The sequence below is a fragment of the Diplotaxodon limnothrissa genome, linkage group LG16, assembly GCF_057381915.1.
Source record: "Diplotaxodon limnothrissa isolate DT_005_m linkage group LG16, D_limnothrissa_male_GT1.1, whole genome shotgun sequence".
Classification (NCBI taxonomy): Eukaryota; Metazoa; Chordata; class Actinopteri; order Cichliformes; family Cichlidae; genus Diplotaxodon; species Diplotaxodon limnothrissa.
This window is the reverse complement of record NC_140611.1, coordinates 23,650,434-23,668,698: the sequence shown is the minus strand read 5'-3', so window position 1 is coordinate 23,668,698 and position 18,265 is coordinate 23,650,434. Positions and strand designations below refer to the sequence as shown.

The following is an 18,265-nucleotide window of genomic DNA, read 5'->3' as shown; positions in this document are numbered from 1 at the left end:
GTCTCGGGATCATCGGAGTACCTTTCACTGCCCTTGTATGACAGTTAAAGGAGGTTGATGCTGCAGACGTCATGGGGCTGACCTACCTTGTAGAGGCCAAAGAAGCCCAGGTCCCTCACAACAGTCAGGGCACTGACCCTTGGGCCAGTAGTGATCTCTCCAGCCACCTGCAGACGGATCTTAACAATCTCCAGAGGATTGGTGAAAATCACCTGGGAGCCTCCAGCCTGCAACGGGAAAAAAATAAAATTAAACAAACAGCTGACTTGTGGCTTAAGAATGCTAGGATCAGGGTCTCTAAGTGGATTTTCAGTGGTGTGTGAGGCTGCACAAGTGAGGGGTGAATTCTGGGTGAAATGGTAATGATGTGTAAGCATTTCTTCCCCACAGGGATTCTAAAATCATCTCGGTAAACCTCTTGCACAAAGAATACTTTTTTTTTTCTCCTCCTAAATCTGATGTGATATTGTCAGAGCGTGGCCTTGACAGGAGGAGGAAAAAGCAAGCATTGATAGAAGAACAACTGGGGTCACAATAGAGCAGGAGAAGTCTCGGCTCATGGTTGGGAGGCTCTGACCCTGGCACCAGCCCTCTGCCCCCTCGCCTCCCCCGAGGCACCTCCTGTGGCAGGGTGAGTGGCCCAGCCTGGCCTCGGCCCGCACACTTCCCCAATTCACCCCTATTCCCAGGGGAGAGCGCTGAATCACCCAGACAGCTCAGAGTCCAGGAAAGCGATGCCCTAAAGGCACGGCACCCTCTGACTCAGGCACATTTATCACCCGCCCCACATCTAATCAGGCCTCAGGATGCCTGCTGGTGACATTCAGGGCAGGGGTCTTATCTGTAAACATCCGAGCAAAGGTCTAAAAAAAGCTCAGGCATATTTAGTCATCTTCAGAGTGGACGGGGAATATCCGCTTCTCTGAAGATTGATTCACTCGTCTGCTCCCTTTTATCTCCTTCAGTTCTGTCTGGTGGAAGCAATTATTTAACAAATTATCAGATTAAGCAGACTTCAAACTCTCATGAAGCAACACGAGAATATGGGGAAAGTCATAAAATACATTTCTATCAGGGTCCACAGATGGAATAACTTCTTCGCAGCAAGCATTGTAGTGGACACCATCCTCATCCTGTGCAAAGACCTGCACGGTGACTACGCCTCAGGTTCGTACCGCGTTGTCAAACTCAATCACAATGAGCTAGACCCCGCTTCATCCAGGGCCCTCCAGGGCCTCTTCCTTCAATTGCACCCTGACAGGGGTCACGACCCCGCAGACCTCAGCTCCTCTGAGTCCAACCTGCGGCCTCTGCTCCACAGCGCTCCTGCTTTATTTCAGCACAGCCGGCACAGAGGCATCTTTAATCCGATGATGCAATGACAAATTGCTACACAGAAAAAGGAATCACACCTGACCGCAGTCGCCATTTCAGACGATTCACAATCATAGTTTCTGTTTTGGGAAACTTCCGATGTGCTGACATTAGACGCTGAATTATAGCAACCTCTCTCACTTAATAAGAGTCACCATGGCAACAGTAAACACACTGGCAAATGAAGTCAGATTCAATTTAAAGCAAAAATCTGTAAATGAAATGAAATAAAACCACGATGCCTCCCTGTGTTTACAAATCCAAAACGGACACCTCACAAAGATCCAAACGCAGGTGAAAGACTTGTCTTTCAAAAACTTTAAACAAGCCGGGGCACCTTCTCCTTTAAATGGTGTGGTTACAACCAGAAACATACGCACAAAACATTACAACAAAACAGGAGTGTCATTTTTCTTCTGTGGGACTGTAAAAGTGCATCAAGCACTCTGCTTAGGTGCAAAGACAGGGTGACTATAGTCTACTCTTTTCATTACTCCACATCACCACATTAAAGAGGGAAACACTTCTTTCTGTACTATGTATTTATAATGTTCTGACCTGCAAAAAACTACTTACTCATCATGCAATAATATCTTACTTTTATGATTGTGGCATATGTATGTCTGTTCCTCTTAGACACATTGATCAGTCTGGATGAAACTCACTGTACAACCTGCCTATGGTACCAGGATTATCAACATGTTTATAGCTTTTGGGAATAATTATATCCTAATAATTTGTTTAGATTATGCACAGTAGCTGATCTATGATAAGTGTGCATTGTTTGTAAATACATTTTGCTCAATTTGTAGTGCAGTGGCACTTTGGGGCCACTGGAAAGTGCTGTCATCCATGTTTGTTAATAAGTGTTCATCAAACAGTGATAGTAATAGTGTCTGATTGATTACCTCGTCTTAAACGTATGTGTATATTATCATTTCTTTTGTGTTTCTGATGAATGGATGGACTATATACACTCATGTAGTGAAGATAAAAAGAATAGCAGTAAGTGAAACTTAACATACGTGTCTGTTTAAATACATGATTGAAGTGAACAAGTGCTGCAGGCCTCGTTAGTAACAATAAAGATATATACTTTTTATATATTTGTACTTTTAACTGACCTCTCTGGATGGTGATGCAGGATGTGGACTTGTAGAATGTTTTGATACTCTTATTTTAATTGGCTTTACACAAGTATTTTATTTTGAAAGATATTTGTGTTTTCCTACCTGACAGCTATGGATGGTCATGATTTACAAATATTTAAATGGTCATTAAGCTAAAAACTGAACTAGAATGGCAAAAGCCTGGCACAGCAAGGCAGTACATGAAGAATACTGAAAGCATTATGCGCCTGAAATGCTCATCCTTACTACCGACAGGTAAGATTAATATTGTGGTAGTCCTAGATTTCATTCAGCTGCCTCCACATTCAGTCTCTCTGACATTTGAATGATGATCGCCTCAGTAATGCTTACACATCCACCAGCCAGAATCTCTGCAGGAAGAGGGATGGTATCATCCTGGTTGGTGAACTTGTCTCTGACAAAATCGTTCACCTGAAGAAAAGAAGAAAAAATAAAGGAAAGGAGACACAAAGAAGAAGAAGAAGAAGAAGAAGAAGAAGTCAGATGAGACACAATCGCAGTCTTGATGGCAGGGCATTAATGTTAACTTGTGGTTGCAGTCGCATCTTGATTGCAAAGTGTGTCTCTTCTTCTTTGCATGTTTTTTTCCATTCACAATGAATCGTTCAGAACAACTTTTTGAGCACTCTAAGCTACGCAGTGGAATGACTTGCCGTGAGTTTGATAGCTTTCTCCGGGGCAACGCCAATGAGCTGCGGGAGGAGACCTGCAAAATATTATTCATAGATACCATTAGAATACCTGACAGAGAGAGAGAGAAAGAGAGACAGTCTGGCTGGAAATGAATGCACTTTTTTTTTTGTATCTTTGCTGAATGAATACATCCACTGACAGCTAGAACAATATAAGCTGCGGGGTTCTTGTGCGTGTAAAACAAACCCATAAATATTTACAGATGGTGCCTGATACAGCTGATGCACCAGCATACAAAGGTCCCACTGAAATTGAACAAAAGTCCCCAAAAATATGACACGGCTGCTCCATATGGGATCAGCATCGCGGAGACTTGATCCTGCTGTTAGCGGGGAACAGAGAGAGCTGTGTGGTCACGTACAAGATCGAGGGGGGAGGCTGGGTGCTACAGTGGCGATAACTGCCATACTGTTTCACCGTCTGTCCTTCATCAGGCCAGATAAACTTCTGAAGGAGCTGCTGAGTGACTGCTGCTGGTGTGCAGCCAGAAAACAGCCGAGCGTGTCTGTCTCTGAGTCAATCACCCTCTTATCATGTGCAAGAGATGAGGAAGGAGGGCAGGGGGACGCAGATCAGAGCAACAAAGCGCTGCAGCGGTAGAGGCAGCAGTAGATGGCAGTCTTGACTTCCCTCATATGAAAGAAGTGTTGTATATCACAAGCCTTCAGCACCATTATCACCACTCAGGCAGAGGCAGATCAGACACCGCTGCTGCTGTTGCTACATGAATACTGCTGGTCATTCTCCTCGGGCAACTCTCCCAGGTACTGAGATAATGAAAACGTGACCCCTGGGTGTTGCACTGCTGAACAGGGAGGGCAAAGGTTTCTGGTATCAATTAGCGAACCATGCTCCCGATATTAGCGCGCTGGCGAATGTTGATGCTTTCCCATCAGATGGTTTGTTTTGCACGACACCCACATGTTGGCTTGCACAGAGATTTCAGGTCTTTTCATTTACTGAAAAAAATAAATCTGTAAATGATTACCTCTGTAAAAGCCGAAGAAGCCCTCGTAACGGAGCACTTTCTTTGCGCAGTCGAAGCTGTTCTTGTACATCAGCTCTCCTACAAAGGAGCCGGTGGAGCGCTGGTTCTGCATGCGCGTCTTCACCAGGTCAATAGGGTACACAGCCGTAGCGCCGGCAGCTACAAACATAAAAATAAATAAATAAATTAAAAAAAAACACACAATGAACTAGTTTTGGGGGGGTTTCTGCTATTTTGGAAAGATTTTTTTTGAGCATCTAAACAATTCAGAAACCAAATTCACATTTTACTTGTGGCAAATGTGACAAAAAGAGCTGCAGTTTGTTTTCTGATTTGTGCAACTGGCAGACAAGAAAACCCAAAATGACAAAGAAACCCCCCCTTTTTTCAGTCTAGACAAGCTAGTAAATGTTTGATCTTTGTGCTTCTAACAATGAATTACTATTACTTTTAATTTTTTTTTAACTCAATTAATAACCTGTTGATATTGGACAGCCCTTGGGAAGCCCTCTAATGCATACAAGCCATCACTTTATTTATCTAGAGTCCTACACAACTGAGATGTACAGCAATAATTCTGCAGCTACATTTGGGGATGGTTTACCACTTCAAAGAAATCATCATAAAGCTTAGAGTAGGAAGTCCTGCAAAGTGGACGACTGGGTGAAAAATACAAGATGAAATCAAGTTTAATGAGAAGGATTTGTGGAAAAGTAAGGAGAGAAGAGTGTTGAAGCTTTTATGTTCTCTGTTATTTCAAAAGAATGCACCTTCGAGCCTTTATTGTTATTGTAAATAACTGTTAAAAATCGCGGTTTGGCGGGTGTGAACTTTCTCAACTCCTGAAGGGAAGCTTGCCAGAAAAAGTTTGAGCAACACTGCACTAAACTGTTGTTATCAGTTACACTCGCCATGTCTTGTTTGGCATCAAGGCCTGCTGTAATGATGATTCCCAAACGTGCAAACAGAGAAAGCAGCACAGTGCGTGAGAAACCGCTCATTCCTGGTGGTTTCTCTGTATGCCTCATGACTTACAGTATATCTCTCTCTGACCTGGCCTGAATTGGCTTCTGCTGAATGATGACTGAAAACTCTTTGCGTATTTAAGGAGAACAAGTGCACACACACACATACAAAGGCCGTGTTCCTATCTGAGGGGCAGTTATGTCAGAAGTTCCTTGTATCAGTTCCCCCCAGCGTAATTAGAGAGGGAGATTCCAGGGAGTGCGGTTCCGGAAGATTTGTGTCATTCCAAAGCTTCGACTCCAACGACAGCCTGGAGCCACGGTGGCACGGCAGCACAATGCTGGAGCCTCACATCACAGCCCTTCTCCCTGCAGGACAATGGTCGGCCCCGGGGCCTCGGCGCGGCAGCCAGCCGGCTAAGGTTACCGCTCGGGCGGGCCGGGGGCTCCGCCGCAGACATGTCACTCACCTCCAGCGATTGAGCCCAGAGAAAACCTGTAGGCAGACTCCGCAGCCTGGAGCCAGATGGGCCGAGACGTTTCGTGAGCGTGCTGTATAGGAGAAAAAGACACCAGCGGTCAAATGAATCTGGAGAAAGACAGGAGGGGGGATCAGACACTAAACATGAATCGGCTGGCTATTAAACTATAGCGAACCAGATACATTGTGGAAAGAAAAATGCTATAGAGTACTCAACGGCGGAGGAAGGCGATGGAATGCAGACATGTCACATAATGTCTGATTCATCATCAGCCTGTATTAAATGTCACAGACAGACTAGCTCTGGATACAGTAAATGACTGTGTGAACCTGCGGCTGAGTTTTCCACGCATGCGACATGTGGGAGGCTAAAAGCTAAAAATGTCTTCTTTTATTTTTATAACAAAGCATAATTTCTCCCTTATCCACTTGATCTCAGGATTGGTGTTTGATGTTGAAAGCAAATGCCTTTGTTTACACTGGGAACTGATTAGCCTCACAACCCTTTTCCATGTCCAGATAAGAATCTACATGAATATTACACAGTCCGAGCGAGACATCGTCAAATGTGTGTGCAAGTCGATGTATTTAGCAACTTCTCCTGCCACCAGATGAGCAGGGAGTGGAGAAGATCTTTTTTTTTTTCCCTCTTCCCAGATGCTTCCACCCAGAGTTGCATGCTAACAAGATCGAGGTCTTGATCAAAGGGTTTAAACAATTAGCCTACTTCCACAGAAGGGCAAGGCTGAGAATTGCAGCATCCCCCCCAAAGGAATCAAATTCCAGACCTCTGAGCACGAGTCCCAGGAGTGGCCTGAAAGCTCTGACCACAGCCTGATATAGAGCCGTGTTATCCGGTGGAGGCAGGAACTATTTTGTTCTCCCACATCCACCTTGACTCCCACTCCCCTCCTGCCATTAGCAGACTTTGCTAAAGGCTCCTAAAACTTCTCAAGCCCCACACTGATAAAAGCCTCTTATTAGCGTCTCAGATGTGTGATTGCAGCTGATGTGTATGTACAGCCATACTGAATAAAATAGGCAGTGCCTTTCATGGAGAGGCGCAACGCAACAATCCATTCCTCCTCTTTGACTATAATTGGAGTACTTTTATCTGGGAGTTAAAGAAATGCACTTCACAAGGGAAGAAAAACATGGGCACTCTGCTAATTCAGCGACTGAACAGTCTTCCTTTTTCTCGCTTCTTTCTGAGAAGGAAGCAGGGCGAAGAAGTGGGAAAGGCTTTGATGAAAGGCAGGAGGATGTGAGGTGTATTAGAGGAGTCACTCAGGCTACCTGTCTGTGGCTCTCTGCTAGGTGGTATGGCATGTCTCCTTCCTCCAGCGGGGCAACTCTCTCGATATCTGCGTGGTTCAGCCGCCTTGAGGGGGAGAGAGAAAGGGATTTAGTCCAGGAAAAAGCAGAAAGCCGTGCATCTACTCTGAGCGGCAGCCAGTGATGTAAGATTTTCCACAGACCTTTTACTGCCATATAACTTAAAGTTCCTGCTACTCGAGCTTATACACACAACAGACAAACAAAGCTGGAAGGGGCCCAATGAGTAAATGAAAGTGTTTTGTTACTAAATGCTGGAGATCCAAGTATCCCCCGCTGGTCTGATGCATCATAAAGACTGCATTCATGTTTTATGTGTGTCTTGTTAATCAGCCACTGGAGCAACCATTGTTAAACAGAATGAGCAATAACTTTATCTTTACGACCAATAAACAGATGTTTATAACATATTCATTCCATTCGTGTCGGCTTAGAATAAAAACACGAGCTTGTGTAAATGTAAATTTGAGGGAATAGCAGGAGAAGCTACCTGGGCGACTGCATTAATGACAGTGGAAAAGAACATTTCTGCACTTCTTTGGACTCCACCTCGAGTTTGGTTCGTTCCATTTCATGTATTCCTCACATATATGCAGGTCGGACTTTGGCAATTTAGGAAAGCATTAGTCTGCTAGAAATCCAAACTACATTTAAAAAAATTACACAGTCAAAAACCACCCAAGTTAATCCAGGAGCTGGAATAATTATTTCCCCATTTATACACATAAACACTACAGAAAAAAAATAAAATATTAAGGAAGTTTGTCCAAGTTTCTTTTTGTACCCTTTTAATGAGAACATATTCATAATTTAGTTACAAATTTAAATGCCGCACTATGTACGAGAGCACTTTTTCAGCTTGTCCAACATGAACAGGTACAAATAAAAGAAACATTGTATATTACAGTACAAATATTCACTATTAGACATCTGTTTATTAGCATGTGTACTACTTTTTCAGTAAATCTTCATGAATAATTATAAAACACTTATTAATGCTTCATATACATGAAAACATTCTTCAATTTGTAGGTCATTAACTAAAGGTTTTCCATCAATATCCTCCTAGTGTTTTTCTTTATAATGCATGTTTTACTCAGGAGTCGGGACGGTCATTCTTCTTTAATAACACTTATTAAATACAGTCAAATGCAGTGGTTGCTGTTATAATAACGTCCCCCCACAGACCCGAGAACCGGGTCATTGCACTGTAATGTGTTCAGTATGGAACTGGACCAGGTTACCATTTACTCTTTCCCATTAGATTCACTTCACCATTTATCAGTTTTGGTTAGTAAACTGTCTCAACTGCTTATCTATAAATATAAGCTTTTAATTTCAACCACTCCTTCCATTATGTTTAGCTAACTAGTTTTTTCTTAATATGCTCATGTTTGCTCAATAAATTCAACCTAATTACACCTTTAGTCAAGAATTTCCTAGTTTTTAAATCTAAATTTTCGATAGGTCTTTCCTTTGATTATCTATTATGCAGTGAGCGGACAACACTTTTAGTGGGGTGTACAACTTTTTTCCCTACGTACTTGTTTATTTACCGATTTTTATCATTTACGCAATCCTGTTTTTATTTAAAAATAACTTTTCTGCACAAACCTATGGAAGCTTCCATACAAACCTGTCCAGGTCAATCAGTTCTTTAATTAACTGTATTTTCTTGCTTTTTTTGTAGTTGTTTTTTTTTAAATGAGTTGAGCCTTTAGTTACTGTGAAAGTACTACTAGCGCTATTATTTGAGCATCACTGGTGTAACGTAATACAACTAAACTAGGGTTCATATTTTTTTTTAATAAATCTATATTAAGTGAACTTATAAAGCAGTTGAGTTATTGAGAGGTAATCTCTTAATGGCCTGCTAATTGCAAAATGTTTGAAATACAGATTTCACATAAGCATGGAAATAAGCTAATGGTAAATACAAGCACCTTATTATAAACTGTTGTCCAGTAAAGTCTTGTTACTCTTTAGTGTAAACGTGTTGTAGCCTGAAATATGTTCACTGACCAATAAACCAACTCCACAGGTGACAACAGAATAACTGGAGATCTTACCCAGAGTGAGAGTGGAGACCAACGAGCTGATACAGGATGTCAATTTCCATCGGAGTGATTTGACCAAACTTATTTGCAGCATGAACAAACTCCTCTACAATTTAACAAAGACAGGAGACGATGCAGTCACACAAACTGGATTTCAAACATCAGACATGAGGCCGAGAGGATAAAAACATTAGTTATTTTCTACTGGAGGTTTGTGTTATATAGTATTTGCAAATAATGGTCCTTGTATTTTTTTCTTTATGTGGCTCTTTGTTGCAGAAAATTTTTTAAAACCATTAAAACCAGTCCTGTGTGTGCTTTACTTCTTCCTCGACTACCACTAACTGAACCACTCTCAGCAGCACCCTGCACGGCTCTGCTATATGGGATTTATATTCACTTCTTTACTGCTGCCTGCTGAGAAATTCCATTGCCATCAGGTGGTCGTTCTAAAAGGAAACCTAATGGTAGTTGTTGAGAGAGGGGAAAGAGTTTGTTATTCACTTCCTCCACACCTTTAGTTACAAGTATGCTCGAGGTGTACAATGATATACTTTTCGGTGAAGGACAGCAGACATGCAAGTGCTCGCTTTAAACTTAATGATATTTGACATGCTCGGCAACAAATAACAATAATTATTTGCAAATACTGTTTGCTCAAAGTCTTTTCTACAAGGCGAAATACCAATGAAGAGGAAGCAGAAGTCTAAAGTTTGCATCTGAATGGGAAACACAACTGGGAACAAATGTGACTGACAGAACGACTATCAGTTACTCAGGTATACATGTGTGGGGAGGGGAGGGGATGATCTGATTACCAGATTGAAAATGTTCATTTACCTTAGTAATTTAGTGCTACAGTAAATGTTTCCTGAGTGTTCACTCACACCACTCTGTCAAGAAAGTTAAAATATGATCGAACATCTCACATCACATTTACGATGCAGACGTGATTATTTCGGGAGACGCTCGGCAGTACCTTTGGTGACGAGAGTGTCTTTGTGCGTGCCCGCCACCGTGCTGTAAATCTTGCGGATCAGCTCCATGTTGTTGAGGAGAGCATTGAAGGCATTGAAGTAGGAGAAGCTCACCATGTGGGAGGTGCTCCCTCCCGCAGCCTACAGCAAGACCAAAAGCCTGTCAGACCTACTGGATAGGAGGGACTACGGATGGATCTTATTATGTTCCTTCAAATCTTCCTTAACCAGCTAAATGACAGCAGCTCAGTAAGACATAAATCACTAACACAGATGCTAACTGTGAATTCTTGTGTCACTGTTTAAAAAAGGAAAATGTAATAACTCAACTGAAACCAGATTCTCCTCGACAAACGGAGTCAGCATGTGGTGCCTGATGGTGGCCATGATGTCACTGAAGTCCAAGGCAGTGATGGTGCCGCTTTTGCTCTTGTCTTTTTGTGCAAATGCCTGGCGGGCGTGCTCAAGCTGCAGCTCCTGTAGCACACACAGACACACAAGGTTAAGATGCTAAAAAGGAAAAAAAAAAAAAAGCAGAGTGCGTTCCCAGAACCTTGGAAGAAGAAAGTACAATAATATCAGTGTTAAACAGATGTGAAAGTCATGAGATGTGACCGTGTTAGACAGATTTTCTTTTTTGTTAATAGCAGTCGTTTCTCCAGAGACTAATGAAAACCACGTCCCGGGTAGTCTGATCCCGCATTCGAGCTGAGCGGCTGCCGAGGCGGCTGGCAGGTGTGTCCGCAACAAGATGATTCAATATGACAACCGTGCAATCAGAAGGGGATGCAGGGGAGGCTGACCCCGGGTCAGTGTCTGCTGTCAAAGCTCATCGCGTATAACCAGAGGACTGTGGAGGAACTCCAACACCGAGGTGCTTCTTCATCCTCATATTCTTGCTCTGATAACCTAATCAGTGGATTTATTCTCACAATGTTTGCTGATTAGAATGCTCAAAACTGGTCATGATACTCATTACACAGACATGTACTTTTTTTAGACTTACAAACACTCTGTGAACTCACTGAAGTTTCACATTCCTGTGAAAGAGCCCTAACTTTCAATAACAATCGGATCTACTTGCATCAATTTCAAGTAACGCTTAGAAGAAATGTAATGTGCTCGGACATGACAGAAAACAAGACAATAAAAATGATACATATAGATGAAATTCCGCACGCAGAGGAGTGTTTGGTGTAGTGGTGGGAAGCTCCAGTCAAGTATGATAAACCACAAAGCGCTCTGAGAGATCCCACACTGAAGTGGAGACAGAGTGCAGCCTGCATAACTCTTGGACCACCCAGCTTCTGCCTCAGACCACAGCCCTCGACTCTGAACCAGGTCGCTGCACTAGCCCCGCTCCCGCTTTTTCTTTTTGACAACACACACACACACACACACACACACACACACACACACCGGGCAATAATCAATCAAGAAAAATAGCAATTTTTGGGCATTGTTTGACAGTTTAACAGTGAAGCGAAGTTAGGAAGGAGAGAGAAAGCAAGGGAGGACACATAGCAAAGGGCTGCAGACTGGATTGAAACCTGGGCCACTGCATGTCAGCTGCAACTGAATGGGCGCCTGCTCAACAAGTGGGCTAAACTGATGCCCAACTTTAACTGTCTTAATGGCACAACAGGCTCCCTCAAACCCCCAGAACTACTGATTACACTCCCCTCCCTTTTAGTTATGCCAACTATATGCATGGCATATAGTCCAATTTGACCCCAAGTGGGATGAAATCCCCACAGGAGAAACGACTTCATGTTTTCTGATGCTATTGAAGCACTTTTGGCTGCTTTTCTGTACAAACTGTTTACTTTAAATACAGAAGATACTAAATTAACCTCCTAAGACCCGAACTCTTCCACGGCATGCATTTTTAATTTCTCTTTGATATTTGGTCACATTGGGGCCCAATTACCAGATTTTTTTTTTAACCTTATTTTTGTTTTTAAGAAAAATAAGAGCCACATATGAGGATATTCGTTTAAAGTTTTGATAGAACAGCAGCAGTATAATGTCCTCGTAAGTGGATATCAGGCCCATGTAGAGCAAAATTGAGTATTTCGGTCTAAATAACCCAAAATGTGATGTCCACATATGTGGACGACAGGTCCTAGGAGGTTAATCAGATTTAGATGAGAAAGTTGGATTATGTTCATTAAGTATTATCTTTAAAGACTTTTGCACTTATTTAGAGGGGACATGTTCTTAAATTTAAAAAAAAAGTCATGAAAAGAGCGTGAGATGTATATTTTACACTTTTTGGAATAGTGACGTTGTTGTGTGTTTTTTAAAAACCTTTTGATAGATACTACTTTTTAGACTAAGCAAAAGAAAAGTGGCTCCTCTGAACACAGATGTACACATGTAGATAGTGCAGGGGTCACTTCTGTTTCACTGGAAGATGCATCAACGCGGCCGCCATGTTTGACAGGGAATGCAGTTTTCCATAATATATATTGTATATATGTCTACAGAGGTCACAGGTCATCATTAGTTTTCAACTTTGTTTCAGTCCACCATTCCATATTTATAATATTATTGTTATAATATTAATAATATTATTTGTTTCCATAACAAAATACTGGCAATACTGGTTTCCATCCATTCATCCAAAGTTGACTAAGCATCAATTGCTTAGTCAACTTTGAGTCACATGGGGGCTGAAGCCTATCCTAGACGATATCTCATGTGATCCTGGGAGAAATCGCGCGCTTGCACTTTCACATCTACAGCCAATAAACAATTCGCCTAACGTGCATGTTTTTGGACTGGAAGTCAAAGCCAGATTACCCAGAGAGAACCCACACAGTCACAGGGAGAACGTGCAAAGCCAGGCAGCAGGTTCAAACCCCAAACCTTCTTGGTGTGAGATGAGAAACTACCACCCACTGCTCCACCATACTGCTTAACTTTTGGCAGGAATTTAACCAATCTGCTTGTCGGTAATATTCTGCCAAAAAAAGTTTGTGAAAATTAAAAATTGATCTAACAAATCTCGTCATTACAAAGACAGAACTGTGAACGTCAGACATGTAATGAAAGCTGCAGAAGAACACCAACAGAGTTAGAGCCAATTTAAATGACAGAAGGTAGTATTAAGTCAGCCTAAAAAGAAGGACCAGTCTACCAACTGAGATATGAAATGAACCACCCCACCGCCCCACCCCTCCGAGCAAGATGGCAGTAGAGGAGATACAAATTTCACAAGCCTAGATGCAGCTTCTGTTATCTGGCTTCTGTAGACGTAACATACACAGCACAGATTAAACAAATGAACTTATTTCCAAAATGTAAAATCATTCCTTTAATTTTAAAAATGGACCGATGCTCATCTGTGAAATTTAGCTCATTCCTTTAACACGCTGCACATCAGTTTTGACATAAAGCGCCAAGATAAAAATACATACCTGCAGAAATTGGGTGAACTCTGTGTAGCTGAGGTTCTTGTTCCTTTCATGGCCAAAGTGTAGCCTGATGAACTCACAGTCCCAGTTAAAGGGAATGTGGTGATGGACTGTAGTCTGGCTGAAGATGTCACGTACATTCTCTGGAAGAGAGAGGCCCGAGTGAGCAGTAACAAAAGACAGAAGGAAAAACCTGCAAGATGAAGCTGTAATGTCCATCTCGCGTGCTCATTCCCTTTGCAGAGAACCCAGTTAAAGGAGATGAAAGAGTCAGTTTGGATGGCGAATCTGAAGAGGCTGTTACATTTTGAGGGTCGTGAGTCCTTCCAGGAAATTTTCTGTATAAGCTCTACTCTCAATTCCAGCTGCCTTTATGGAGGCCTATTGCACAGAAAGAGCACGACAGCAGCTTCTTTGTAAGACTCTCTCGGTTTATGACAGACTAGATTCATGTCGAATGGAGCTGGGTATAATGTGATGTTTCACACAGCTCACTGCAGCACTGCCCAGAGACGAGACCTTAAAAAGGTCTCACTGCTAGCATATTTAATACTCTAAAGAAGAAGCCCCCAAAAGCTCCGATACTCCCATATTTATTGACTATACATGCTTACACACAAAAAAAGAACTTCTACAGTGTTTAATCATCCCCACCCCAGTAGTTTCTTAGTGTTTTTCATCATTATGTCATCAATGTTTTCTTTCAACAAGAAGCACTTTAAATTCCTTTTAATTATCTACATCAGGTCTACATCTTAAGTCAGACGTAGGTATAATAACATTATCCAGTTTAAATTATCCTCTGTGCTGAAACACTGACATTAACTACCATGCACATACCAAATGAGATGTTCCCTGTACCAGTCTTGTCAAACAGCTGAAAGGCAACTATGAACAGGGCATCGGGGGCACATAGAACTGCCTCAAAGGCCAGAAACTCCTGGAAAGAGATCAGTCTGTTTGGAGAAGAAAGAAAAAAATGAATGATGAAACATATATGGATCTTCAATATCAGTGTCCAGGACACGGACTGACGTTGAGGACAAGGCACAAAAAGCATTAAAGGTATACGTTTTATAGCCAAGCTTCAGTTTTCATTCTTAGCAACAACACAAACTAGCCAATGAAATAATGTTACTAACACTGGTTATACATTGATATATATACATTGATATATATACACGCATATCTATCTATCTATCTATCTATCTATCTATCTATCTCCATCCTTTATTTATCAGTGAAGAAAAGAAAACGTTTGACAGGTTGTTGATGTACTAAAATAAATATCTGTTTATAGCAAAAAACAAAAACAAAAGATAAAAGATCTAAGCATAACAAACTCTTCATGGCAACCTTCATCGCACGACTTGTTCTTACTCACCCATCCTTGGTGGTGTCAGCCACTCCGGCTATCAGCTCCACAGTTTTGGGATTGTGTTGAGGCTGTGTATGCAGACCCAGGTAATGCTGCACAAAGTCCTTGGGGGTCATGTAATGCTCTCCATCCTGCACCACGTTGGCATACTGCAAAGAAGAAACAGACAAGCTATAAACAAGACTCAGTGTGGATCCATATGTGCATTTAATCGGAGAACCAGTAAGGCTGAAATTTTACTGTGTGCATAAAAAGAGGAAGATGTGGACATATCCCTTGTCTCTGTAACAATACGATGCATCCCGCTTCCTTTAACAGCATAAAGGAATCTAAGTTTATCGGCCCTATAGAGCATTTTAAGCATATATATAAAGCTTTGCCATAATGACAGGCAGCATTGAAAAAGCATCTCTGAGCTTTGTCATCTCTTGACTTCATTCTAACCATGAATCTCATTCTCGTACAAAAGACATGTTGCTACACACATAACAGACAATGATGCATGCCGTGCCACTGAAATTGCAAAGAAAAAAAAAGAAAAAGAAAAAAAGAAGTGTTATTGTGTGAGAGGAACACTGTATTACAATGATTTACCCCTTACTCATTCAGAGCAACGCTGCTGACAGCCCCTCTCTTTTTCAGGAACACCCTGTTCCCACTCACACACTTGCACACATTCAAACCTGGAAGCTGCAGTACAATCTGCTGGCCGCTGAGCAGCTCCAGTGGCCTCCGTGTGAGAGGTTCAAGGCCTTTCTCAGGGGCTCCTCAGGGATGGGAAAATGTTTGTTTCACTCATCTCACCAGTGAGGGACTTGAACAGGCCCGCTTATCCAAAGTCTTAAGTTAGCAGGATACATTTTTCTATGATGTTCTATGTTGTTTTATCCTGTACAGTGGTGTGAAACGTGCTGTGCCACAGTATACTATGTAGAGATTTATTTGAGCGTGAACATCTATGGATGCCTTGTGTTTTGGGGGTATATGGTGTTACAGGGCTAAACACAAGTCTAATGAGGACGGTTGCTTTGGTATTCCGGTCTCGAGGTAATACTACTGGGGAGCCGATGTGAGAGGCCTTGCTTGTTGGAAGTAATAAAGATATGTCCCACTGTGGGTACTCCGTGAGACCTCAGCTGTTAAAAAGATACCCCTTTCCTATCTGTTGTTCTTCAGTTTTGCAGTCAGAGACAAATTAGCTCAACAAAACGTTATGTTTAAAGTCCCCACAAATACCAACTCAGACAAAAGTAGCCTACAAGGCTTCTAGTATCTCCTTACATGCCCCAGTATGGCATAACCATCCTTTTAAACCTAGTCAGCTGAATGGGGCATGTTCAGCCTGGAGAGCAAAAGATACTGCAACTCTGACAGTTTGCATCCTTCCAAATTTACATTATTTTTTCATTACCTTCAAATTAGACACACTTAATGTCTAAGTTTGGGCAGCAGTTTGTTAACAGAGTTTTGGGAAGAAGCAATATCCCTTATTCATAGGTGTTCCAACACCACATGGTAGTTTGATTTAGTACAAGGTGATGCATAGCCTGTATTACTCCAAAACCAAAGTGAACCTCATCTTTCCATCAGTATCCTCTCCATGCAACAGTGCCTCTCACCAACTTTCTCCAGAGAAACGACAACTCGGACGCTCCATAGAAATTCCAGAGCTTCCACCTGACATGCAGATTGAAACTCTAGGAATGATGACTGGCAAGAACCTATAGCGGCAAAGATTGAAAAACTGTCCAACATTTTAAAAATAAAAAAAATTAAGTGGTGTAAATCCTTGCTGTTTCATGATATGCAATTCTAACCTCCAAATCTACTTGCAGTTAATAAAATGCATATAACAGAGCCTTGTGTTGCAAATGTGTTTTACTCCACTCTGCTGACGCAAAGCATGCAATACAGTGCCGTGCTGAACGGGAGATCTGGGTCACGCTCTAAGACATAAGGTCATTTTTAGAGCCCGGGTTGGTTTTCAAGTTGGAGCAGAGATAGCTCTGGGAACACAAGCACCACATGAACTGGCAACAGAAAGGCCACACTCATGGGCCCGAGCCAAGCTCAGACAGAGAGAGTACGACATGAACCCAGCTGAGAGTGTGGGAGGAGACCCCCATGCCAAGTGTTTTCAGGACAATTCAACGCAGTCTGCTGAATTAATCTTTTTAAGTGAAAATATTAATTCCGAGCAATTTATTGCCACATTTCTCCATCACATGATTGTGTATCTATTCACCCGCGCAGTAGGCCTCAAGTAGTTCTTAATCAAATTATACAGGCAGTCAGAATGAGCTTCCACTAATTAACTCTTCCACCTGAATATGCAACACAAATTACACAGCCCTGTTCTAGCAGAGTGAAGAGATGTTCAGGGACCATAAGGTGACTTAAGAAGTTGACACTCCAAACAAGACCTGGTGGGGGTAAACAAACTAACACCCTAATGCTGGGAATTGGTTGTCTCGGAAGAACGAAGAGGAATTCTTTAAGTTTTAAAGATAAAAAAATAAAATAAAAAGCACACACACTCTGCACATGCAGAAAGTTAAAGCCAAGGACGAATCTCTGTAGTAGCTGATCCATAATTAGTCAGAGTATTTATGTGACCTTTACAGAGCTACGTGTCCCTGTGGACGCCACACAAACTACTCACTCACTGCACCAGTAGGCTTTTAATGTATTTGTTTGATTTCATATGAGTTAGTATTAGAAACAGTTTTAATCCTGGAGCAAGCCTTACCTTCAGAAAAACAGTCTTCAAGTCTTGGGGGTCTGCCCTTTTGGTTGCTTGCACCTGTAACACACAAGTTGGAATTTGTTATGAAAAGCAGTTGAAAAACTGACCATACCACGTTAATGCCTGTAGTTTTTGGAGCTCCAGCAGGCAACTCTACCATCAATAAAGCTGAAGTTCAGTCTGTCACAGTTTAGCTTTGATTTTCCCCCCTTTTTACGCATCGATCGCAGGCTACTAACAGCAACAGCCTGGCACTGCATATGGAAGTAGCCGTGCTGCGATCCTTTCAGACAGCAAAATCCCATCAAATCTCCCAGAATCAGAAAAAAGCAGCAGAGAAAAAGAAATTACAGCTGTCTCTGCGAGGCCGGGAGAGATGCGCCTGTGTAAAGATGTAGAGCTTAAATAAAAGGGGGGGAGGACACCGCTGCGTTTCAGACTGAGGATTTGAACCCAAGCGTCCGCGCAGACGAGCCGTCCTCGGCATCCGACAGCGCAAAGCTCGCGGCCGTTTTATTGCCTTTAAAAATTATTATCTGATAAGAAATATTGACGGAGTCACCTTGACCGCCATGCTGGATGTGACGTCAGCCGCAGTGGACTAGCGCAGGCGCTGGGCATCGGGATGACAGCGGAGGTCCGAGACAGCGCACTATTTTTAGCCAGATTGTTGTCCTTGCTGTGAACAAGGCGCAGCTGAG

The 18,265-nt window shown here is 42.2% G+C and overlaps 1 protein-coding gene across 2 annotated transcripts in view; it reads right to left on the bottom strand.

Annotated features, from left to right (window-relative positions):
- LOC146616222 (electrogenic aspartate/glutamate antiporter SLC25A12, mitochondrial-like) overlaps positions 1-18,265 on the bottom strand; it is a 21,187-nt gene extending 2,922 nt beyond the window's left edge. The window contains exons 1-14 of one of the 2 annotated variants that reach the window (XM_085374701.1): positions 18,127-18,265; positions 17,568-17,621; positions 14,825-14,967; positions 14,281-14,396; positions 13,444-13,583; positions 10,352-10,498; positions 10,024-10,162; positions 9,057-9,150; positions 6,949-7,033; positions 5,642-5,723; positions 4,207-4,365; positions 3,179-3,231; positions 2,856-2,936; positions 87-227 (exon numbers count right to left, since the gene is read on the bottom strand). In XM_085374701.1, the coding sequence (XP_085230827.1) occupies positions 87-227; positions 2,856-2,936; positions 3,179-3,231; positions 4,207-4,365; positions 5,642-5,723; positions 6,949-7,033; positions 9,057-9,150; positions 10,024-10,162; positions 10,352-10,498; positions 13,444-13,583; positions 14,281-14,396; positions 14,825-14,967; positions 17,568-17,621; positions 18,127-18,138 (1,446 nt within the window). In that variant the 5' untranslated portion in view covers positions 18,139-18,265. Of the gene's footprint in view, positions 1-86; positions 228-2,855; positions 2,937-3,178; positions 3,232-4,206; positions 4,366-5,641; positions 5,724-6,948; positions 7,034-9,056; positions 9,151-10,023; positions 10,163-10,351; positions 10,499-13,443; positions 13,584-14,280; positions 14,397-14,824; positions 14,968-17,567; positions 17,622-17,721; positions 18,100-18,126 lie in introns of those variants that run through there. The other variant, XM_085374702.1, reaches the window with a different exon arrangement.